This window comes from Rhinolophus ferrumequinum, chromosome 18, assembly GCF_004115265.2.
Source record: "Rhinolophus ferrumequinum isolate MPI-CBG mRhiFer1 chromosome 18, mRhiFer1_v1.p, whole genome shotgun sequence".
In the NCBI taxonomy this organism is placed as follows: Eukaryota; Metazoa; Chordata; class Mammalia; order Chiroptera; family Rhinolophidae; genus Rhinolophus; species Rhinolophus ferrumequinum.
Window position 1 is genome coordinate 56,428,133 of NC_046301.1, and position 26,378 is coordinate 56,454,510.

Sequence of the window (26,378 nt, forward strand, 5' to 3'; positions counted from 1 at the left end):
TACACATTTGTTTTGTGTGGTTTTCTGCATCTGTGGTTTCTTTGATCAAGTGTTTTTTTTAACAAAACCAAAAAAAAAAAAAGAAACCTTGACTCAATATGTTAAACATAGAAACAGAACTACCAAATGACCCGGCAATTCTACTCCAAGCCAGATATATCCCCCAAGAGAACTGAAAATAAGTCTTCAAACAAAAGCTGTGACACGAATGTCTGCATCAGCTCTATTCACAAGTTAAAAAGTGGAAACAACTCAAATGTCCATGAATCTGTACCTGGATGAACAAGACGCAGTGTACCCACACAACGGAATATTATTCAGCAATAAAAAGAAATGAAGTCTTTATACTTACTACAATTTGATGAACTTCGAACTCATGTAGCAAAAGAAGCCAGACATAAAAATCACAGTGTGTGATTCCATCTATAGGAAACATCCATAACAGGTAAACCCAGAGACAGGAAGTAGATTAGTGGTTGACAGGGGCTGGTGGGAATGGAGAGCGAAGAGTGACTGCTAACGGGGACAGAGTTTCTTTGTGAGGTGATGAAATGTTCTGCTGATGGCTGCACAGCACCGCGAATGTATTAAATGTCACTCATAGTGAACCTTATGTGTATTTTACTACACTAAAACAAACAAACAAACATGGCAGTGCTTTGCAAAGGTGAAAACCATTAACTTCCATTACCACAAATGGGGTAGCCTGCGACAGGAGTCCCGTGCGTCCGTGGACAAGCATTGCAGGTAGTCAGCAAACATTGGGGTTGCACACTGTGCCAATGTGTCACACTAGGTGTCAGCCCTTGAAACCCTGTCCTTACCAGCTCTCCCAATGAGAACAGTTTCCTTCACAGGTGAGTACTTGAAAACACTCGGTAGGTAAAGCCCACCAAGCAAACCCCTTTCTAGACCACAGCCATCATTAAAGACCCAAAACCCACCTTGAGGGACAGAACCAGAAGCAAAGACGCTTCTATAATAAAAGGTCAAACGACCCTTTACCCAAAACCCTCCAAGTACATGAGGACTGTGGGCTTTATCGACCAGCTGCCCCCAGCCCCGTTTGATGATCCGATAACCACACTCCACCTGTCGCTGTGACCTGTGGCTTGAGGCTGTGTGAACGAGCTCATCTGGTCCCAAACCTGGAGTTGGAGGAAAGTAGCCCAAAACAGTGCTACTCATATGGCCTCGCCCATGACAGACAAAGGGTGGCCAAAGGAAAGCTATCCTTTTGTTTGCTTCCCACTGTCGACATGATATATCTCTATGTGCAGACAGCGAACCTGAACTAGCACAGACTCTAAGCCTGAGATAGAGAAAAGGAGAGGGAGAAAGGGGAGGGAGAGAGAGAGAGAAGAGGGCGGGAGAGAGGAGGGTAGAGGCCGAGTAGAGAGAGGAAGGTGGCGGGGAAGGATGGAGAGAGGGAAGGATAAAGGATACACATTTGAAATCCCAGCAACCACATCAGGTCTCTGTATTGGGAAAGAGAATATTCTGTCAGGTACAGGTGTATGAAAAGAGAATGAAGGACTGACCACAGGTAGTACCTTGGCTCCCAGCCTGATGGGAGCTGAGGTCCCCGGGACCTCCCTGGGGCATTTCAGGTGTTCAGTCACAAAGAACAGATTTCAATTCTGACAAAGGGTCTGGTGACCCAGTAGAAAATAACTGGTCAATGAATTTTTGTCAAGTAGGAGGAAGAAAAAGAAAAACTCGTCAGACCAGTTACCAAGTTACCAGACAGCCACCTTTCCATAATTATGTATTCAACTCTACCTTCTTCCAAAGGATTGGGCCAATTTGTTCCTCTGAGAAAAAAAAGTAGCTCAATTGGTGTCTCTAAGCTCCCAACCAAGCTCTTGTTAAAACTGTAAGTCTGGGTCTTTAGTACTAAAGATTTGCAGAGTATTGTCCCCAGGGTGCCCATGTGGCCAACTGGTCTACCTTCCTTCCGTGTACACTTGAGCCTATTGAGCCTTATTAAAATACGAAAGGCAGAGTTAAAACATGGAAGAAGAAAAGTTTCAATATGAAGTTAAACCTTCTGCCTAAAGGCAAACCCTTCAAGTATTTAAATATTTACTGTTTCATGTAAATAGAGCACCCCAACTTGCAGAGAATCGGAAACACAAATGCAAATGCAAACTCAGGGAGGAGGGACCTGTCCCCTTCTGCCTCTTGCTTCTGCTTTCTTCCTGATATCAGTGTACACTTGTGCCTACCTGCCTTATAACCTTAAAGTGACTTCTTTGACTTTCTCCCCAACTCGACAAGGACTTTGGGGTCCTAGCAAGGTGCCTGGCTCAGCACAGCTGTCTACTCAATATCCACAGAAACAGCCCATCTAAACACAGCCCCAGTGTCACCTTCGTGATCTCTCCATCATGCCTACAGGAAAACGTCTGCAATTCGTGGCACGTGATGGTCCCAGCTTCTCTTCACAGCATGAGGCAGCCTCCTTACTCTGCTCCACAAAAGACCTCTGCTTCTGTCACTGCCTTTCCACCCATCTGGGACACCCTTCCCTCTGACTCTCTTTCTAAGCATCATTGCCCCCCAAACCAAACCCACATCCTTGTTACCACTCCAATCTGGAACAATCTCTGTCCTTCTACAAATGTCAATGGCAACCGATTATCGACTGGGGCGGGGGAGGGTAAGGGAGGAGATTCAGAAACATACTCTAGAGCACTTCTTTCCTGCTCTACAAAATCTAATTATCTCCCAAACTAAAAGACATTTTAAAATTTCCAGTCATCTTAGTGATAAAGAAATTACAATGACCGTGGAATTTTTTCAGCACGGTGCTTTAAATTCTGCCCTATGTTTTTTAAAAGGTCTGTGACAGCATAAGAAGGAATAAATATGAATGAAAAACTCACATGGCTCTTCATGCTACACGATCTACTGACCTTTTAACAATTCTTCCTACCACTCAGTATCCACGTGAACATGCGCGACTTTCCTACTTTCTGCAGGGACTACAGTGACATAGCCACGAAGGAATTTAATTTATCAATATTCTGCAGTGTTATCTAGAGAACATCATGATTTCCAGGTGTTCCGGCTCCAAACGTGTCTAGAGCCACCGGCCCAGTGACTCACTTGGAGGGAAAAGGGGGGCCCACCTTGTCTTGTGACATCTATGGCGAGGCTGCCTTGAATGGTTAGTTAGCTCCCGTCTTCTAACTCTCCAGCTAAACCAAGAACTCCTGGGGATCCAGGATGACATTCCATACTTTGTAGCCCCCTCAGTGCCAGCAAGGGGCAGGGGAACGCTGTTCACGTGATGCTACCGTGCTCCCAACTTCCTCTGAAAACAGTTCTACCCCCAAGGGCACCCCCTCATCTTGATAAGGTACATAGCCAAGAACAGCAGTCAGAATTTTTTTTTCCTGTAAAGGGCCGTACAGCCTCTGTCTCTGTCGAAACTACCCACACCTCTCATGGCACTAAAGCAGCCACAGGCAATACTTAAATGAATAAAAGAACAAGCATGGCTGTGCTCCAATGAAACTTTATTTAGGGTTACTGAAATTTTTATTTCATATCATTTTCACTTCTCACAAAATATTATCCTTTATGCTCCCCCCTCCCGCCGCCCCGAACTTTATAAAGTATAAAAAGCATTCTTAGCTCAGTGGCTATACAAAAATTGCCAGTGGGCTGGTTTAAAACACGGGTCACCATTTGCTGCCTCTGTCAAAGGGCGCCAGTTAAGGCTGAAGTCACACCATTTCCCAGCAAAGTCTCCTAGAGTAAGTTTCTTAATTACTCTTCAAGTCTCAGTGTTCCCTTCTGTAAAATGGGAATAACATCCTCTCATGGGCTGTGGCGAGGGTTCTGTCAAATTTTTAGCACATAAGTGCTCAATAAACATTAGCTAGTCATGAGTGGTCAAAGATGTCACTGCTTATCTACATGACAGGTGCTGGAGACACAACGATAAATGCCATAGTCCCTATATTCAAGAGAACTTAGCCTAATGGCGGAGGCAGCTAATTCAAGCCCAGATGAACAGGGCTCTAAGAAAAGCAGCCAGAATGCTGGCAGGGTCAAATTCTAGGGGATGTGCCCCTCCCCTAAGTTCTTTGTTCTCTGCACTTCACCAACTTTCCACCATGAGCACAGGAAAGCACAATGGTTAAGAGCTCCGATTCTGAGCCAGAATATCTGGGTTTCGAGTTCGAATCCCATCTCTAGTACTTACTAGGGATGTGACCCGGAGCAAGTGGTTTAATTTCTCAGGGCCTCCATGCCCTCACCTGTAAGAAGGAATGCTGGCAGGACTCGATGCAGTACCATAAGCAGAGCGCTTACCACGGCACAAAATAAGCATTCACTGCCAAGAAGATTCTCGTTATTAAAATACGAAAGGCAGAGTTAAAACATGGAAGAAGAAAAGTTTCAATACGAAGTTAAATCTTCTGCCTAAAGGCAAACCCTTCAAGTATTTAAATATTTAATGTTTCATGTAAATAGAGTACCCCAACTTTCAGAGAATCAGAAACACAAATGCAAATGCAAACTCAGGGAGGAGGGACCTGCCCCCTTCAGCCTCTTGCTTCTGCTTTCTTGCTGATGTCTGTATGTTGCATCGCCAACCAGCTTTCTGGCACAGACCATGGCCCGGCCTCACCCACCCCTCTGACTGGCAGTGAGCAGCTGGGATGGCCTCTTGGGGGGGTGGGGGGGGAGCCACTGGGTTTAGTTAGAGCAGCTGATCAAGCAAGCAAGCCCTGTGGTTTCTGGCCCTCCCAAAGCCCAGAGCTTGGGGTCTTCAGAGCACTGGAAGCTGAGGTACCAGCTGAGCAGAGTGGTCTTCCCTCTGGGGCTCTCCTCCACCTGGCCCCTGACAGAAATCAGAAATGCAGCCAAGACTTGGCAGGTATTCACCAACGGCTGGTCTGCCCAGAAAGGGTGGTAGACGCATGGCACTTAGGAGAAGCTTCCAGAACACTCACGGAGGACCAGGCCCTGGGCTAAGTGCACCTCCTAAGTGCACCAACTCATTTAACCCCAAACCACAACCCTAACAAGCAGGTCCCATATTATCCCCATTTTTCTGATCGGGAAACTGAGGCTCAATCCAGCTCACGACCAGTGAATGGCTAAGCAGGGTTCTAAGGCAATACTTATAACCACTTTGGAACGGGTCCAGCGAGGCCAACTTCAGGCCTTCATGACACACCAATCGGGGGTGGGGTGGGGGGAGAGGACATTTTCTGACCCCAAACACCAGTTGAGGGCTTCAACCATGCTTTCACCCACAAATGATTAGTTATGTAGTCAGTGTCTGTATTTGCCACTAGAAGGTCCTCTCCAAAGAGGAGGGGCTGGCCTCTCTTGGAGTCCCAGGGACCCCCAACGCCTGGCACATAGTTGGCTATCAATAACCATGTTTCATGATGTGGCTTATAGACCCCATCTCCTCTCTACACACCCAGGGTGCCCTGCATTTGCGCCACCCCCGCCGGCATCTTCACCCTAAATTTACAGACAGGGTGATAGCGAGGAAGCAACTCGAGTCAGAGCGATTTTTTTCCTTTTAATTACCTTAACCATTAAGAACCTTCTTTTGTTCTCTCTGCCCAAAAGCATTACTGTTTTGAGGACAGGGAAAAGAAGGGACATGGTAGAGAATGCTTAAACTGGGTCCAGAGGACAACCCAACACCTTCATCCCAAATGCTGACCAGCTCCCAGAAGCTTCCAGAGAGCTGGGCAAATATGCAAGAAAAAGACAACGGCCATGGATGCTGGACGAAGTGTTTGAGAGGATTCAAGGGGCCTAGATGAGTTGACAGATAGTTTTCACAGGTCCAGATCTGTCTCCTAACACAAGGAAGTATCCTCTAAAGGCTCATTCTCTCTGCTTTGCATTCAAAAATCCCACACAATGTTAGATACTTCTCAAGCCACAGCAACAAGGTAAGCTCAGTACTTAAAAAGCTAGAGGTGCACACCGACGTTCTTAGCAGCATTACTCACAGTAGCTAAACCGTGGAAGCAGCCCAAATGCCCATCCATGGAAGAATGGATAGACAAGCTAGAATAGGAGTGAGCCTTACAAAGGAGGGAATTCTGTAATATGCTACAACATGGATAAACCTCGAGGACATGATGTTCAGTGAAATAATCCAGTCACAAAAGGACAAATACTGCATGATCCCACTCACAGGACGTACCCCAGAGTCAGAGTCATAGAGACAGGAAGTAGATGGTGGTGCCAGGGTCTGGGGGAGGGAGATGGGGAATGAGTGTTTAATGGGGACAGAGTGTCAGTTTGGGAAGATGAGAAAGTTCTGGAAATGGATGGTGCTGACGGTTGCATGACGATGTGAATGTACTTAATGCCACTGAACTGTATACTTAAAAACGGTTGAAGAGGTAAATTTCACATTATATATATTTTACCACAATAAAAAAAATTTTTTTAAGCCAGTAGTCGACAGACAGTTCAAAGAACAATCATTTGTTGACATCTGTTACCAGGACAGGACAATGCTTCCCCTAGAGAACCCCACCACTGATCACGAACCAGGAGCAGCTGACATGGATGCCAGATGCCAGGAACCCGGTAACCAGGCAGGTGTCTGTCGTAACAATACGTGTGGAGCGGTACCTTCCATGGTGACAAAACCCCCAGTGCTGGAAAAGCAAGCCTTGTTCTCAAGAGCAAAAGATTAAATAAAACATAAAAATAAAAAAATAAAAAAACCTGCTGGAAACATCAGAGACATTTGCAGATAATACGGTCCTGGATATTTTGACTAAAACGGCTACAGAAATAAATCCACAAAAGAATGTCTTAAATTATATTCCAAGACGCACGAGCCCGGAGCATTTCAAACAGGCTCCTAAATTTGGAGAACTCAGCCTTCACTGTTTCCCCTGGTGCCCCATCTAGAAGAGGCCCTCCCGTTTCTAAACAGAGGGGACAGCCCCCCAAAGGAAAAAAACACATGTGCTTTTTTTGTGTCTCAGACTGGGTGCAAACCCCAGCTGTCTTTTATTAGCTGCGTGGCCTTAGGCAAGTAACCTGTCTGGTCCCTAAAACAAGGATACCAGAGCTCCTCTTGAAGCTGTAGTTTAGCTTCTCTGTCCCTGACCCATCAACATTCTCAAGATTTTTCTACAGTACAATAACCACCGCCCCCTCCCCCATCCACAGCCCTCCAGGTTCTCCTTCCCTTCACGGCCCAACCTCTCAGAAGAGGTGTGGTCTCCACTCTCTCAACTCTCTCACCATCTCACAGATGTTTCCTGGCATCCAACATCTGTGCTGTGGAAGGGCTCCTCCCTGAAGCTCCAATGGAGTTCTCACGGCAATTCCACAGATTCTATTCAGGACTCACCCTGTGCGGCGTTCTCATAGCTTAAGGCTCAAGTGAGATACCCTCCTTTCTCCCTTCCCCTATTCTTTTTTGATACAACCCTTCCATTCACTTTCTTCCCCCTTGATCTCACGTTTACTAATTCTTCCCAGGGAATTTCACACAATATATGAAAAAGGGAGTGAGATGATAAACCAGTCACAAGTGTGCATGTGTAACTTGCCTCATTATACACATTGTAAAACTACAGTGATTAGAACAATAACGGCCCTCGTGCAGGGAAAGACAGATATATTTATGGATACCCAGAACCACACCCCAAATCAACAGTGAGGGGGTAGATTTCTGCAATAAATGGCACTGAGACCCCAACTCATTATTTGGTGGGAAACAGACATCCTTTCAAATCATGCGTACAAATAGATCCCAGGTGTCCAGAATGAATGTTTTGTAATAATTAAAAGTGAAATAGAAAATGTAGGGGGAAAAAAAACATTCATTTTATGGATAGAAAGGGACTTTCTAAGCATAAAGTAACATGAGAGGCATGCGAAAATCCAGCTCGGAACTCCATAAACATTTTAAGCTTCGCTGGCAACTGACATCTAGAGCATTAGAACAAAAATGTCTAAAAACACAATTGGCAAAGGGTTAATAGCCTTCATCTATGAAACCACATACAGATGAATATTTCAAAAACCACTAAGGTCCTGAAAGACAAATGGACAAAGAACATGAACAGGAAGAGAAAACCCAAATGATAAACATGTTTTAAAAGGTTCAACCCCGATAGCAATCAAAGAAATGCAAATAGAACAGTGACAACACATCAGCTCCTCCCTCCAGGGACTTATGAAAGATTTTTCAAACAACACTCAAAGCTGGCCAAGGTGTTGCTTCTCAGCCAATGCTAGGAGGAGCACCCGCTGGTACACCATTTCCGGAAAGCCATTTGGCAATCAGGATCAACAACCTTTGACCCAGAAATTTCACTTCTGGAAAAGCAAGGCTTAAAGAAACAAATCCTCGATAAAGCTTTGACCCCAAAATATTCATCACCCTCTTTGTGAAAACTGGAATCTAAATGCCCAACAACAAGGAAAGTTAAGTAAGTGAAGACACAACAGAACCATGAGAAAGATGTATATGGCCAATAATTGTGGAATAAGGATTGCTGTTTTGCTTTTTTCCTCTTTTTCCAAATGTCTACCACAAGCAATGTTACTTCTATCATCAGATAAGAAATAAATTTGTTTTTTCTACAATAAAGTTTATACTCATCCACTCCTACCTCTCTCACAAGCAAGAGAAACATTCAATGGTCTAGCACAGGAGTTGGAAAATCGGCCCCCCACTTAGTTTTGTAAATAAAGTTTTATCGAAACACAGTGCCGCACACTCATTCATGTGTTGCCTGTGGCTTCTTCCCCGCTCCAACAGCAACGCTGAGTAGTTATGACAAAGACTGGACCATCTGCAAAGTCTAAAGTGTTTAATAACTGAGCCTTTGCAGAAAAGGTTTGCCACCTCCAGCTTCTCTAGTGAACAAGACATGAGAAACAGCTTCGAACCCTGCGTACCCCGGCGTACCTTTCTGGCAATGGCTGTGAGTCCAACACCGCTCAACAAACTGCCCGTTGATAACAGTGGCAGGGCAGTTGGTCTTGCCCTTCGCGGTGCCTGGACAGATGTCCCCACACTCCTCGTTGTCGTCTTTGTTCAGCACGATGTAATTATCCTCCACCGAATCCAGGATGCGTGACCAGTCGATGGTGGCCAGGTAGCAGAGCTCGTTGTTCTTCTCGATGCGGACAGAACCCCGGGTGATGTTCATCAGGCTGTAGAGGCCAAGCTCTTTCAGGTGAACCATCTCGAAGATGACCAGCGCGTAGTTGAAGAAGAGACGGGAGCCCCTGATGACCGTGAGGTTAGGGAACAGGTCCTTCAGGCTCTCCAGCCCGTAGACCCGGAATAGCAGCAAGTAATCGGTGATCATGAAGAGTTTGGGGAAACTGAGGTCTCGGAAATCCTCAGGCCTCGTTTTGAACATCAACAGTATCTGCAAATGTCCTTCAATGACCGAGCAGTTGGCAAGCTCGTGCAACCTCGTGAGGTTGTTCCGGATATCCATGCCAGGGCACACTAGAAACGAGATTAAGCAGAGAGCATGACAGGTGAGCACACATGCCATGGACAGGTTATAAGAATGAGTGGCAGGGCCAGCGTCACGGGCATGTGATCTGCATCCCCAACTTGCTCAGAAGGGCCCTGCGATCGGCTTAATGCTCTCCCATCTGTCTTGAAACCCGTAACCATTTTTGAGCAAGGGGCCCCACGTTTTCATTCTGCACTGAGACCTGCAAATTCTATAGCCAACCCTGATGAGAGCTTTTCCTGTAAAGTGTCTCTGTCTTCGAAAGGCAAAGAAAATAACTCCCTTGGCAATACCTGTTAGAAGCCTTAGCATCATCACATGGACTGTGACGCAATGGAGGCACCGGAATTACAGGGGATTGAGTAATGCAGCAGGTGCAGAAGGGGAAAGGGGAGCCGTCCCCTCTGCCTCCACATTGAAGATCTTTAGGAAACAGATTTATGGGGATCAAGGTGTCCGCGTCAGAAATGGGGCAAGGAGAGCTGAATTTGTTTTGACAGTTTTCCCACCTCATTGACTCCTTCTCAGCTTGCCTTCCGCCCAAGCAGGCAACCAAGGCCTCATTACCTTTTACCTGGGAGTGCCAAGGGCTTCGCAGAGATCTGATCGCTCCTCCACAAACACCCAGTGTGCCCATTCTCCTGCAGGTGGTCCCTCCCAGGCTCTGACACCCTCCATGGCTCCCTATGACCCTGCACACTTTCCTGTCACAGCCCTCCAGGTTCCACCCCTCCGTCCCCTGCACCACGCTCAACAGGTCTGCCCACCACTCTCACACAACTCCAAGGCTCAGTGTCCTCCCCTGTAATAGGACTTGTGAGTAACATAATGCAGGGCAGGCCCACGACCAGTGCCTGGCACATAGTGGGTGCTCATTAATGTCAGCTATTTTGTTGTTGTTTATTTCTCCCAAACATATCACAATCATCTCTAGGCTCTGTGCCTTCATGCCCTAGACCAAGTATGGGCAAACGTGTTCTATAAAGGCTCAGATAATAATTATTTTCAGCTTTGCGGTGAGACAGTCTACACTGAGACGAATCCACTCTGCTGTTATAGCTCAAAAGCAGCCAGAGACAATATGTACATGAGTGGATATGGCTGTGTTCAAATAAAACTTTATTTACAAAAACTGGCAGCAGGCCACAGTTTTGCCCTTGGGCTGTAGTTTGGCCACCCTGTCCTGGTCCATTGCTGTCCAACAGAAGTTTCTGCAGTGATAGAAATGCTCTATATCTGCACTATCCACTCTGGAAGCCACCAGCCATATTTGTGGCTCTCAATATTCAATTCTTGAGACTGAAGAACTGAATATTTAATTTTACTTTCGTTAATTTAAACGCAAATTGTCACATGAGACTAGTGGCTATCGTATTGGACAGAGGAGCTCCCTATTTTTTTTTTTTTTTGCTATCTTAGCTCCCTATTTCTCAATCCATCCCCTCGTCCTTCAACATGGTGGCAGTTCAAATGCCACCTTCTCCAGGCAGCCTTCTCTGATTTCCTTTCCGCCATGTACCTATTTGTATCTTTCGCCTTTTTTTATGCCCCCTATACTTAACATTCATCAGAATCAAACTCTTTAGACAGTTTCTCTTTGCCAAAACACACACACACACACACACACACACACCCTCAGCACGAGTTCTACAAGGCTCAATACACAACACCTACGTATGTTATTCCAAGACACTAAACCTTCCCCCAATATCTTTGAGGCAAACAGACTGTTCTAGAGAATAGCAGTAAATCCTCTTAAAAATGTACCCTGAGAACGACTTGCAAAAGAGGTACTAATTAGAAAGAAAAGAGCCAAGCAAAAATTGGGGAAAACAAAGCATCAATGTTCCTGGGTCACATTCCGTACAGATTAGGCTAAATCAAGAGAAAACTCACTCATTCACTCACTCACTCACTAGGAAGCTGGGACACAGCTTGGAGAGGACAAGCCACCAGTTCCAGCCCCACACACTCATGCCACCCAAGCCCAGCCTGAAGCTCCCAGCCAGTCCCAGCAACGCCATCTACACACAGAGGTCTCTACAGGTAATGAGCCATTGACTTCTCTCAGCATGTCCATCCCCACCCCACACGTGGGAAAACTGGAACTCCAAGGGACAAAGCCAGTCACCCACGGGCATACAGCCCACCAGTGACAGGCAGGGTTGTCAGATCTGGCAAATAAAATTTTGAATTTCAGATAAACAGTGAATAATTTTGAAAGGTAAGTATATCCCAAACATTGATGGGATGTACTTATCCTAAAAAATTATTCATTGTTTCTATGAAATTCACATTTAACTGGGTGTCTTGCCTCTTGTCTGGCAACATATGGCTTAGATTTGGCCACAAATCTGGGCTTCTCAAGCCTGGGCCTCAAATTCTATTTCTCTTTCTCTTTCTTTCTCTCTCTCTCTCTCTGAGACACACACACACACACACACACACACGCACACACACACGCACACACACACGCACACACACACAATTCTCTCTCTCTCTCTGAGACACACACACACGCACACACACACACACACACGCACACACACACAATTGGTGCAGGTGCAAATCCAAACCACAGTGAGATACTACTTCACCCTCACTAGGATGGCTAAAATCAAAAAGTCGGACAATAAGTGTTGGCGAGGATGTGGAGAAATTACTGGTGGGAATGCAAAATGGTAAATCTGCTGTGGAAAACAGTCTGGCAGTTCCTCAAAAGGTTAAGCAAAGAGTTACCCAGGAATTTCACTCCTAGATAAACACCCAAGAAAAATGAAAACACATATCCACGTAAACACTGGTATACAAATGCCCATAGCAGCATTGCTTTCAACAACCAAAAAGTAGAAACAACCCAAGGGTCCATGACCTGATGGACGAACAGACACAACGTGGTCCGTCCAGACAGAGGAAGGTTACACGACCATAACAGGGAGTGAGGCACTGACACACACAATATGGATGAACCCTGAAAACCCAATGCTCCATGAAAAAAAATCCACTCACAAAAGACCGCAATGGGGTATGCCTGCATTTACATGAATTGTCCAAAATAGGCAAATCCATAGAGACAAAAAGTAGATTAGTGGTTTCAAGGGGTTGGGAGGGTGGGGGGAAGAGCAGGTAGAAGACAGGATTTCTTTGGGGAAAGATGAAAATGTTCTAAAATTGACTGTAGTGATGGTGGCACAACTTTGTGAATGTACTTAGAACCACTGAATTGTAAACTTTAAATGGGTGAATTACATGCTATTGAATTATAGCTCAATAAAGTCGTTATAGAAAAAGATTAAACAACTATAATTGTAGGGGACAATAAAGAACTGCCTTTTTTAAATCTCCAGTGACTCTAACTCAACTCATTAAAGCCATATGTGTCCCTATTAGTCCAAGACAATAGAGTAATTTACTATTGGGACAGAAATTACCCAGAGGATGTTAGAAATGGTGCCAGAAATAGATGTAAGGCTTCTGCTGGCTTTTATTGCCTCTGGGTGGAAACCGAAGGATGCCTCAAGTTCGTAAAAAGTGGCACCTGGCTAATCACCGCTCTACACAAAGGTAGGGAAGGACAATGACAAGCAGGAGGAGGAGGGGGGTACTGGTGACAGCTAGTGTTTCCTGAGCACCTACTATGTAAAGCACTTGGCCCAGTCTCTGGCACACACGTTCTCCCCTGAATTCTAAAAAATCATCTCTAGAGGAGATGCCTTTTTCACGCCCATTTCTGTGATGAGCAACTCAAGGCAGGCTGTTTAAAGTGGTAGCTAGGATTGTAAGTAACCCTGCAATCAAACGCAAAATCTATGCTGTTAACTGCTATGTTAGTTTTATCATCTTTATTTTTTTCAAAACCATGTCTAATGGAGAAGCAGGTGAACTGGACTTAAGGAAACAATGAAATAGTTGTCATGCAGTGACAACCAGGAGAAAGCTCATTAAAGAGAATTTCCTTTGTTCACTCCTTCAGCAAATATGCACTGAGGACTTGTCCTGTGCCAGACGCTGTTCCAGGTACTGGAAGTTCTAGAGGGAATAAGACAGATGCTGCTCTGAATCTCACAGACAGTTGCTATTAACTACCCAAATCAACTTAAAATATAACTGAGTAGAATGCTATCATGGAGAGCTTCAGACGCTAGAAGAGCTATTTAACTCATTGTGGGGCAATCAAGGAGGGCTTCCTGGAGAAGGTGATGCCAAGACTAAAACCTACACAAATAGCACAATAAGAATTATTCAGTTCTCCTTATTTCATGGGAAGGTCAAGGGTGATGGCAAACTACAGCTCGTCACTCTGGGTTACCAGGGTGTGTAGGGTCTGAGCAGCACTAGCCAATAGAAATATAATGTGAGCCACATATGGCATTCTAAACTTTCTCTAAAAAAGTAAAAAGAAACAGATCAAATTCAATATATTTTATTTACTGCAGTGTCTCCAAAAACTTAACTTCAACATATAAGCAATACTAAAAAATTATTAATGAGCTACTCTATAGGATATTTTCACACTATGCCTCTGAAATACCATTGTGTTTCATACATGCATCATGTCTCAATTCAGATATTCCATTTCCCTCAGAAATGTTCAATCTGTAGAGGTAGATTTCGTAAAATGAATCATCGAAAATATCCCCAAATTGTTCCAGACATACAAAAGAGTTTTCCAATAACAGAATCAAGTATTGATTTTTTTTTTCTTTTTTGCATTTAAATGAACTAAAGTTAAATAAAAGTAAAAATGCAGTTGCGCCGGCCACGATTTTAAGAGCCCCTGTGCAGACAGCAGCCGCCATATTGGACAGGGCAGATCAGAACATTTCCATCGAAGCAGAATGTTCTGTTGGGCAGTGCTGGTCTAGAACGTCCCCCTCGGTAAGAGGAACCTGAGAATTTTTCAGGAGACAAAACTGACGTAACAGTTGTCATGGAAAGTGTCCCCTCTCCCCCGGTTTTCTCTCCACTATGAAAGCAGCAAAGGAGGTGTTGAGAGGCAGGGAAGGAGGTATCTAGAAGATTCTGAAAATCCTTTACAATGCTAAGAGTTTTATACTTTCTGCTTTCAATCAAGAATGTACTCATTCCTTAGAATCAGCATTCTTAAAATGCTCCCCGGGGACCGGCTCTGGGCCACACGTTGCTCTCTGCATTCTTGCCAGTCTTAACACTGCTCCTTCTAAAATTCTGGGGTCCTGCACCAACAAGCCTTGGGGTCAGGGGTCAGGCCACCAACAATACGAGTTTCACACTAGAAACCCAACAGATCTGGCCTCCCACCCCAGCGCTGACACCTGCCTGGGTGTGATTCTGGTCACATCCTCAATCACTGACGGCCTCAGTTTCCTCACCTGTAAACAACGACAAGTGCATGATAAAACCATGAGGAGTAGATAAGAAGTGGGGTCTGGCCACGTACACGTGTTGGTCCCCCACTCCAAGCTACACGGAAGCAATTCCCAGATTTATTATACCTTCAGAAAGTGGAACGTGGGCACACTGCTGTATCAGATACCCTTAGCATTCTCTGCCTGCCCAAAAGACTGGCTCTTAAAATTGACTTCCACAAAGAAGGAGAAATGGGGGAGCTGTGGCAGCTTCGGGAGAAGACCTAACGCAGGTTCTGGAACCGCAAAACAGCCATGTTGAAATCACTCCTTTATTCATTCAACAGATGTTTGCTGGTCATCGTGCTGCACACGGGGACCATTGAGATAGGTGAAGCTGAAGCCTGACGGCACCCGAGGCCCCTGTCAGGAAATCTGCCACAGACAGGATCACACATGCAATACGAGCCTGGTGCGGGGTCATTCCACCCAGCACAGTCCATATGGCCCAAGATCCGAAACAACACAGCTGTCCATCAAAAGGGGGTAGCTAAACAATTACGGTCCGCCCATGTGATACAGTGGTGCTCAAAGTGGGGTCCCGGACAGCAGCATTCGCATCACCTGAGAACCTGTTAGACATGCAAATTCTCAGACCCCACCCCAGACCTCCTGGATCAAAAACTCTGGGGAGCCCAGGAATCGGCCCTCCAGGTGATGTGGCCGCACGCTCAAGTCCAAGAACCAATGACAGAAGGCAGGGGGTCAGCAAACTTTTCCTTTGAAAGGCCAGATAGCAAATATTTTTGGTTTTGTGAGCGATAAGGTCTCGGTCACAACGCAGTTCTGTCTTTGTAGCACTAAAACCATAACAATACGTGACGTGATGGTGCTCCAATAAAACTTTACTAGAGAGACTGAAATTCAAATTTCATATATAATTTTCATGTATCACAAAATCATAACTGGAGAATTTGTTCAACCATTTAAAAATGTGAACACCATTCTCAGCTCAGGGGCTCTACAAAAGTGGGCAGTATGCCCCATCTGGCATCTGGCTGTAGTTTGCCAACCTTGGATGGGTGGAATACTGCACAGGTATGAAAAAGAGCAAGGAAGAGCCTCATGGGTGATATGGAAAACTCTCCAGGATATGATCTTAATAGTTAAGAGCACTATTATTTATGCAGAAATAAAGATACATATTAGCTTATATACACCAATCTCTAGAAGGGTAAACATGCACCCCCCAAAAAAATTTGCAATACTTGTTGTCTCTGGGGAGAGAAACATGAGTGGCCAGGGACCAGAAGCGTCCTAGAACACATCTCCATGGGCAGACCAATGTTTATGGGGACCCCGGGAGGTACTCCCAGTCTTCATGGAAAGGGTAAAAGAAGGGGTGGATAAGGACACCAGGGAGGGAAGGAAGGAAGGAGGCCTCTGACCAGCTTCTGTGAGGAAGAAGCAGTGGCCACAGATGAAAAGTAGGGAAAGGATGCTTGGGACACAGGAAACGCAAGCAAAGGCACAGAGGCATGCAGATCCTCAAGGAACTGCAGCCATGAGCTCCGGGAAGTGAGACTGCACACAGCTCAGCGGCCAGGCTCAGATGCCAGGGGAAAGCATTGCGCTGGCAGCTATGAAAGAACGCAAGGAGGAAACAGAAAAATGGCTCTGAAAATAGAGTAGAGAAGGAACTGAACAGGGCATGCTGGAACAGTCACTGCCAACAGCATGGCCTGGGGAGGGAGGGGGGTGCTATCTCGGGGAAGGGTACAAGAGAAGGGGAGAGACCATGGAGACACTGGGGAATGAGCACCAACTGGACTTGGTCCCCAGGGAGGTAGAGGAGAGGAGGGAGAAATGAGGGAGGGCATGAATGAACCTGGAGAGGCTGTGACAGGACCAGATTAGGGTGATGAGGACACCCGGGTCAGGTTGGGACATGTTGAGTGTGCGAGGGCTTTGGGATGCTCACGGATGGATGTGGGTCCAGTGGGCATTGGGTCTGGAGTTTGGGGAAAGGGGTGCGTGCTGGTGGAAATGGTGACAACAGGTGATATAACCAGGAGGAGAGGGGCAACCAAGAGAAGAAAAGGATGAGGTTGGGGGTTGGGAGAGCACGAAACTTAAAGGCAGGGAATCAGAAAGGGGACCAAAGACCCACAGCCTCCCTGATACCAGCACCTTCTAGAAACCTGCCTGAACGCTCTGGCACACCGAGCCCCCCTACCCCCTCCAGTCAACACCATCGTTTTGTAACCCTAAGGACATCGCACATCAAATCCCAGGATCACAAGGGGCTTCCACGCCATCTCAGCACTCCTGCCTCCTCCCTTACAGACATGGGGGTGGAGTGCACCAAAGGAGACACAGGAAAGAAAACCGAGAGGAGTAAGTAAGAGCTGGCTTTGAAACAATGCAAGTGGGTATCATCAGGAAGCAACATCACAGAGCTCAGCCCTTCTCTGACCTTCTGCAAGAGGACAGGACAGAGCTCTGAAAACAGACTGGCAACAAGGAAGCACCACGAGCTCACCCAACAACAGGTGTGGCCCCACTGTCTTCACCCCTCTGTGTCCAACCACCATCTTTTTCCGCACTGTTAACCAATGCAGTTTTTGGAAAGTACCTGCGATTTCCACATTCTCAAGAAGACATGGGAGAGAAGCAAGCATCACTCAGGAACAGGCTGCTATTCCTGAACACAACATACAGGCGACTGTACAACCCTGATGTGACACCATCTCCGTACAGAACGGGAAGAAAAACGCAGCCTGGAAATCAAATTTCAATCCCAAGTCTGCCTTGGGCTCCAACTGGAACTCGTACTTAGTCATCCTTTGGAAGCACAGGACAGCAAAGCTTGCTCTGCTGGAAACAAAGTAAGTTTCTAAAATTCTAAAAGCCACTGGGGCAACCTCCCCCCACCCTACCCAATACCAGGGTCTAGAGAACAAGAGGTGAACCCTCATGAAACACCTTATTTAATATACATTGTTGAGTCAGTAACTTTGAACTCAAGGCAGACAGCACCAAGCACGATAGGTCCTCTGAGCAGGGCTTATCCAACACGTGTATTTTCTCCCTAAGGCACATCACAGCCCTGTCAGGCTCAGGAACACCAGACAGCACTTCAGAACTATGCACAGGGCCCATGTCAAACAACAAAATCACCAACAAAAAAAGCACAAAAATGCAAAAACCAGGGCAGTCGATATATCACAAAAGGGCACTTGTTTTCATTCTTAGGATTGCATGAATCCACCTTCGGAGAGCTGACACAGAAGGTACAGCACTGCCATGGCTGACTTCAGCTGGAACGTTCAAGTCAGGTGACTTGCATTTTTCACCCCTCTGCGTGTGTCCGGGAGTGACCACAAAAGTGCTTTGAATATTAATTTTGGAGTTACAAATAAATTCAGCGAATAAGCTAATTCACAAATGTGAAATCCAGTACTTAGATTAAAATTTTCAATTTGAAGAATATTAATCCAACTATAGGATAATTTTTAAAGTCTGGAGAAAACTATAGGGATGAAGAATAAATCAGTGTTGCCCGGGGTGAGGGGTGGGGTGGTGTAAGGATAAAGGGGTGGCCAAAGGGAATTTGGGCAGGGAGAGAAAGGACAGTTCTGGATCCTGATTGTGGGGACGGCCACACACCTCTATGCCTGGGTGAAATTTTGAAAACTGTGCACCAAAAAAAGAGTCAATTTTACTGTATAATAATTTTAAAAATTTAAAAAGATATATGCCAAACTAATAACTTTTGTTTTTTCCTCTCTGTACTTGCCTGATTTTTTTTCAGTGAGAATGCATTACTTGTTATTTATTATTCTAATTAAAAAACCATACGCACAGTCTTGATTGCAAAACATAAACCAAGCCACCCCTGACGTATTCTTAATAGAAAGGAACACAAGAGGTCTTCAGAGAAAAATCTCAGCAGACATCACTTTCTTTTGGGCTCTAGAGACAGAGCCAATGGCACGAAATCCTCATTCAACGCCAAGATGACTGTTGAAATAAATAAATCCTAAGATCACACACACACACACACACACACACACACACACACAAAACTAACGAGGAAAAATCACTGATATTTTCTCACCATCAGAACCAATACATTCAGCACAACAAATGTATAAGTTTCTTTAATACAGCTTGCTCTGTAAAGGGAAAAACACAACTTATCTGGCATTTTGTTTCATTTGATTCATTCAGTTTTTCACCAGGGACCACACGAGCTGTTAGGCATGTCATCCTGCTCCTCAAGGAGTTTGTTCTAAATCAAGAGTCAGCAAACTTTCTCTGTAAAGAGCTAAAGTGTAAATATTTTTGCAGGCCATGCAATCACAATATCCTCTGCCATTAGAGAGCAAACGCAGCTATTGATGATGCATAAACGAATGAGTGTGGCTGGGTGCCAATAAAACTTTATTTACAAAAACAGGTGTGGGAGGGCAGAAGATTTAGCCTGCGGGTGTAGTTTGCTGGCTCCTGTCCTAGATGGAGTTTGGCTATATGTAAATAAAACAGTGGGCTGAGAGAGGGTCAGAGTAGGGATTTTCCCTCTATGAAGAGAGCTAACACAGAACAGAGGAAGAGAAGAGGGAGGACCAGGGGACGCCAGTCACAGGTGAAAACTCGCCAGGAGACTGTGCCTTCCAGTTGGAGGGGGTAGGCAGAGGCAAATCCAGAGAGGTTAATGGAGGTGAGGCTGCAGGAGAGGCAATTGGGAGGTGAGGAATTACCATCTCTAGAACCACCGGCAAAGCAAAGCGAGGGAGATACAAGCCAGATGCCATGGGTAGAGCAGTGGGTGAAAGGTTAGAAAACGAGATTGTGGAGAGGACCTGCCAAGTCGGGGTTTGGCAGCGGAAAACTGGAGGTGGGTGGTAGGTAATGAGGTTCAGGGAAGCATTGAATGTTTATAGGCTGGAGAGAGTAAGGCTCCTGGGCAGATGGAGATCCCTGAACAAACAAAGGGGAGAGAGCAGGCATCCGGATGGATAAGTGTCCTAGACAAGAAAGAAGTTATCTCCCCAAATGCAGTGGTTTTCAACTGCGGACCAGTCGGCAATGTCATGAGACACTGTTGATTGTCATGACTTGGAGAGGGAAGGTGCTCCTGGCATCTAGTGGGTAGGGACTGGGAACGCTGCTGCTCCACATCCAACAATACACAGCCCGGCCCCCCCACAACCAAGACTATCTAAACTCAATGTCAAAATCACTGAGATTGAGAGATTGAGCGATTCTGCTCTAATCAAATGAGAATGGAAGTCAATGATGGAGTGGGGTACGGTGGGGACCGCAGGGGGCTCACCCCAGTGCCCTCTATGCATGAGTGGGGCAGGGACAGAGGGCAGGTCTCCAGGAGAGAAGGAAAAGTTAGGAATAACCCCAGGGAGGTACCCGAGCAGGCAGACGTTCTGCCCCTCGGGCTCCAGAGCGCATAAGAGAAGATACAGAAACATCTCAGGCCGCCTTGAAAACCGAGGAGGATTTGGAAGCAAGCGTCTCCGACCTCAATTAGGTGACTCACGGAACCCTCACCCCAAAGCTCTGTGGGGTTTTTATTTTAATTCATCCCACATCACCTGCATTCTCTGACTTTGCAAGGCCCACAGGTAGTCACGGAGCCAGCCAACCCAAGGAGAAATGGCGGGGAAACCATTATTCAGTTCAGCAAAGCAACAGCGACTTCATGGAGAAGGCAGTGGGGTGACATCTCCAAGGAAGAGTCCCTCATTTCTTAAAAATCAAGTTGATTTCCCTCCACCCTCCTCCCTGCCAGACATTATAGCTTTAAAATGCCTCCTCCCTCCCCAAACTTCCAAGGGGAAGTTATTTGATAGGATTTTGTTAACTATTACTGCAGCGCTGGAGTGGGGAGGCCCAGACCCAAAAGAAGGACCATTTGGTAAGAAACCAGTGTTGGGCAGCCAGACTAGGAGGGGTTCTGATTCCAGCTCTGCTGCCCACTGGCTCTGTAACATAGTCAATTTCCTCACCTGTGGAAAAAGGATAAACCCTGCCTCACAGGGTTGTGGTGAGGAGTAACTGAGATTATACATGCAAAGCATATAGAATATGACCTGCCACGTGTTTGTTATTATTAGTTAGGTATTGTCTGGAGGATAAAGGAATACCAGTGAGAACAAAAAGGACAGGAGCCAAATCAAGGACAAATATTTACCACACACCTACTAAGCACCAGGCACTGTTCCAGGCTCTGGAAATGTAACAGTGAATGAAAGAAACAAAAGCCTCTGCTGTTGTGGAAACTCTAAACATGTAAAGAAGTGGCAAAGCCATCTATTGACCCCTGGAAGCCCAGGCACAAATCCACAATTAATTGAATTAATTACCAAAGTGCAAGGAACAGAGGAGCAGGGAACTACACATATCCCTGCGTGCACGCGCATACACACAGACACAGACACACACACACACACACACACACACACACACACACACAATCTGGCGTTAGGTCTAACAATACATCTTGGATTTTCTTAACAAGAACCCAAAACAACTGCCACCCTTCATTGAGTGCCTACTGTATACCAGGCACTCGGGGGCTTCGAGTCATTGTGTAATTAGCAGAGGCGCTCAGCAAGCTGCGTTTGTCAACGCCAGAACCTGTGTGTGCTTTCTCATGTGTCTCATTTACCATCAGGAAACTCAGGAGCTTCTATATCTTCCCTCCCCGACCCCTTCCTCATCATGACTGATTTCCTTTTATGGAGAAATCTGAAGGAACCCAACAGATATTTTTAAAGCAGGGCCTCAGACACAATGGTGAAACACCCCAGCTATATTCTCTTACATGATTCTTCAGCCCTTGTCCCACAAACAGAAAGGCCTGCTATCGAGCCCCAAGGAGGATGCTGGAATGGGGGGTTGCTTCCTTCTGCTGCCAGCACAGGGAAGCCCAGGAAGGAGGCCCACGGGGGTAGGAGTGTGAGACGCTCACCCAAGGTTACAAACTTCGTGGGGCTAACAAGTAAAACCCCCTTCATGAAGGGCAGAGCTGTAGCGGGGAGGTTATCAGGGAGATGGCAGTACACAGAGCGGCTCAAGTCCTCCCTCTGGCATTGACTTTGGGGCAAGTGAATGGTCTTCTCCCTGAGCCTGTTTACTCCTCTATAAAACGGGCGAACAACAGTATCTGCCTCTGGAGTCCAGAGAGATAAGATGGACCAGCCCAGTGGCATTCGGTGACGCTAATTATAATCATAATGAAAACCGCCACTGCTTCTTCTACTACAACTGTGCTGTTACCACGGCGCGCGAGTTTGCCTCCGGACATCTGGAAACAGAAGCCAAAAGTGTAAACATGGACCTGGAGCCCCAGGTGGCCACGGGCCTACCTCTCAGGAATGGGGCAGGAGGAGGGTACAATTTCCCGCCTCCCGCAGCGTCACCTACCAGCGGGACCCCAGTGGACACCGCCCCCCCAAGTCTTTCATCCTCGCCTCTGGCTCCAAACTGTGTGTGCCCCAGGCATTGGGCTGCCCGAGGCCACCCAGACCCAGGGACCCCACTTCTCAAAGGCGACCCAGAGAGGATGGGTGTCCGTCTCTGGAGCGAATTGGGCTCCGAGGAGGCGAGGCATTGGTCAGCGGTGAGCTCCGGAGAGGGGCGCCTGCGGCGGGGCGGGCACTGGGGGAAGGTTCCTCCAGTCCGGGCCGGCACGCGGGGCGCGGAGCCGTGAGCCCAGGCGGGCAAAGGCCAAGGTCAGCGGCTTTCCGCCCCCCGCGAAGCTGGAGAGACAATTCGGGCCACCTGCCCCCCACCGAGAAGGGCTCTGAGTTCCAAATGGGGCTCCATTTTGGCAAGGGGTCCCCAAACCCCCCACGCTGCTCCCCGCCCACTCCCAGACCCCCGGACTCACCCTCTCCAGGGTACAGGTGGCCCGCGGCGCCCACCAGCAGCGCGGCCACAGCCACCAGCAGCGGCGCGGCGGCCGCCCCCCGCCTGCCCGCAGCGCCCATGGCTGCGGGAGCACCGGTCCGGTGGATCAGAGCGCGCGGCGCCGGCCCGCGGGGGTCATGCTCCGAGGTGGCCGCCTGGGAGGCGCTGATGACCCTGCCTCCTCCTCTTCTACGCCGGCAGCCCACGGGCCACAGTCCTGGCCCAGAAAGACTCTTGTATCAGCCCGGGCGGGGAGCTCGGCCTCAGCCGCTACAAATTCCGCCGCGCGGCCCCAACCCCGGGCTACTGCGGCCCTAGCCCCGTCCCGCGATCTCAGGGCCGGTAGCACCACGCTGCACCCCGGACCTCTCGGCTCTCGGCCCCGACCGCTCTGGGCCGCAATCTGCGGGCGCCCGGACAAACGGACGAACGGACAGAAGGACGCGCGGACTGGCGGGCAGGCACCAGGGCTGGCGGGTGCGGGCGGTCGGCGGGAGCAAGGGCTGCTCGGCCCGTAAACAACGAGGCCCGTCAGCTGGGCCCTGTGCAGGCGGCAGTAAAAGGCGGCACGGATCCACACTCGGAAGGGACTCGGCGCCTGGTAGAGGCCCGGGAGGGGTGGAGGAAGGCCAGCCAGAGAGAGGCACCGCCCCGCCCGCCTGCCTCCCTCTCCAGGGCCCCACGCTAGAGGTCCCGAGCGCCCCCCTAGCTCAGGGGGTGCCCCAGATCCCTGCCTGGCCTGAGCGCCATGTCTCAGAGCCCGGGGACCCCCTACATGCCCAACCCAGCAAAATATGTCGTTAACATTTTGCTATTTTGTTTCTTGTGGACTTTGGGGCATTCGTTTTCATTTTTTTTTTAATATTGCATTAAAATATTATTTATCTTGGTTGCTCGGGTTTTTGGTACTCCCTTAAATGTTGCACTCGCCTCACCGTCGTCCCGGACTTCCTGCCCCATGTGCGCCCTCTCCCAGAGCCAGGCCCCTGGGGACAGCCACGTGCACTCGCCCGCCCGCCCGGTGCGCTCATTGTGCTCGGTGGCACCAAGCCCTAGGCGCGGCCTGTGGTTCAGTTGGAGAGAGGACACGTGGGACAATGTGCAGAACCTCCCCAAAGTGCAAAGCAGGCGCTAGACATCTCCTGGGTACCGGGCAGGTGGACACACTCGATTTTCTATACACAGACCTCCATATGTATCTGAATGTCTAGGCAATGTCATTCATGAATAAGGCATGACAATGGTCAACCTACCTTACTGAATGGGGGCAAGGCGCCTTAGGTACAGGAAAGCAGAACCGAGTGAGGATCGAGCGGCTCCTCACTTCCTGTGCAGCCCTGAACCAGTGACTTCACTCTCTCTGGATAGGTCTCACCTGCATGATGGATGTAACAATACCTGCAGGTCAGATTTGGGGAGTTGCAGGGGAAGTAAAGCATGAGAAAGCACCCAGCACAGCTCTAGGCCCAAGGCATACATTTTTGACTTTATACCTAACACGGAAGTCCCACATCATGAGGATATGGGACAAATATTAATTTGCCAGGAACTGGGCCTACTGTTCCTCTATGGCACCAAACCTACTCCTGCCTCCAGGCCCTTATCCTAGTGCCTGTCCCTCCCTGTCCCTCCAGTGCCTGGCTCCACCTTTCTGTTCCGGTGACCCTTCCCTGACCACGCCCCCTCCCTTAATCCTTTTCTTTGCTTCCCTGTTATTAACATCACACCTGTATCTCTACCTGAAATTCTTGTTTTGTGTGTGTGTGTATCTTCTCTTCCCCCCATGAAGGCAGAAATCTTGTCTGTCTTGTTCACTATTTTATACCCAGTGCTTTACATACTCATTGCTTCATAATCACTTGTTGAATGGAAGAATCAACATGCAATAACTAATGGGGATTTACAGTGAGGAAAATAAACACAATCCATTTCCTTGTACACTCATGGTCTGCAGGGGGAAGAGGGCCATTAATTAAACAATCTTATGTGTTATAATGGGGGGGCTTCTCTGAGGAAGTGATATTTGAGCTGAAATCTGAAGATGAGGAATAAACAGCCAAAGGAATCAATCATGTTCCAGGTAGAGGGAACAGCATGTGCAAAGGCTCAGAGGAGGACAGACGGGTGTTCTTGTAACTAAACTTAGGCACTGTAGCTGGAGCACAGAAGAGGAGAAGCTGAACTCATGGGTGGGACTAGAAGGGGCAGAACCTCAATTACACCATGTTAAGGGTCCCTACCTCCTTTATCCTAAAAGCAATTGGTATGCACCAGAGGGTTTACACAAAAGGGTTAACATAATCAGCTTTTCTGTCCAATAACATCTCACCATCTGCAATGGGGCAAGAACGAACCAACGGAGAAGAAATAGATGGCGGCTGCAGTCCCAGAGTATCAAGAAGTGTGGATTTGATAAATGTTGTTCCCCTTCCTTCTTGTGCATACCTGTCCACAGCTGTGGGCTTCCTTCTGACCCACAGGAGCCCCCAAAAGCCACCACAATTCCAGGCAGGCAGTGTGTGCTGAAAAAGACATGAAAGGAGACATGCTGTCCTCTGGAAATCCTCATGATGTGGGACTTCCGTGTTAGGTATAAAGTCAAAAGAATTATTTCAATTCAATTGTGACTTGCTGGGGGGAAAATTTAGACACCACCACCACTCATTGTTCCTTTTGTAAACCCAACCCCCTCTCAAAAAAAGCATCTAGAAATTGAAAGTCAACCTCTGCCTTTTATTAAAAATCATTGGAATGGACAGTAAATAGAAAATCACCATTTGGCAACCTCCAAAATAATTGATTCAGGTGAGAACTATCAACGAATGCTAAAACTTGCGGTTGGAAGTTTGAGAAGTAACCGGATATTTATATGGTCTTCAATAATAAAAGAAAGGGAAAATGGTAGCTTCGTGGAGGAGAAAGCTGGCAGACACCCCTTAATTAAGTGATCAGAGTTGCTCCTGAATTTTGTTGTTGTTGTTGCTGTTATAAGAGATATTACAGGAACAACTGGTGAACTGAAAAGGTCAATTTGATAATAGTATTAAATCAATATTAATTTTGATCATTGTACTGAGGTAATGTAAGAGATTGTCTCTAGTCGTAGGAAACACACCGCATGACGTATGTAGAGGTAAGGGGGCATAATGTCTGGAACTTACTCTCAAATGGTTCAGGGGAAAAAAAGAGAGAGATAACAAAGCAGATGCGATAAATGTGAAGAAACTGGTAAATCTGTAGAAGAGTGTGCACGTGAGGGTTCATTGTGCTATCTGTGTAGCTTTCCTGGGAGTCAGACATCATGGCAACATAAAAGATTTTAAAACTTTTGAAAAACCATTTGGGGCTTTTGGTTTTGCTTTCTTTTTCTTAGATTGGCTTTGGTCCGACATTTGTTGTGTTTTGATCCATGATCTAAAGAGAGAGAGAGAGCTGTTTCATGGTTCATGAATATCGGCAACTAATACTCTACTTTTGTTTACCTTCAAGGAGGGCTTGGGGAGATGTCACTGCCACCCTCCTGGGGTCTTTCTTTAGCATGTCCCTTTATCACAATCTCCCTCCATCTAGCTGCTTTCCAATTCATTAAAGCAGGAAACACAATGCAAATCCCGACTCCTGT

General features: G+C 47.1%; 1 protein-coding gene across 4 annotated transcripts in view; it reads right to left on the bottom strand.

The window, feature by feature from the left end:
- INSR (insulin receptor) overlaps window positions 1–22,945 on the bottom strand; it is a 125,521-nt gene extending 102,576 nt beyond the window's left edge. For 2 of the 4 annotated variants that reach the window (XM_033134342.1, XM_033134340.1), the window contains exons 1-2: window positions 22,737–22,857; window positions 8,933–9,484 (exon numbers count right to left, since the gene is read on the bottom strand). In XM_033134342.1, coding sequence (XP_032990233.1) covers window positions 8,933–9,484; window positions 22,737–22,836 — 652 coding nt within the window. In that variant the 5' untranslated portion in view covers window positions 22,837–22,857. Of the gene's footprint in view, window positions 1–8,932; window positions 9,485–22,736 lie in introns of all 4 variants that reach the window. The other 2 variants (XM_033134339.1, XM_033134341.1) reach the window with 2 other exon arrangements.
- Window positions 22,946–26,378: the final 3,433 nt, after the last annotated feature.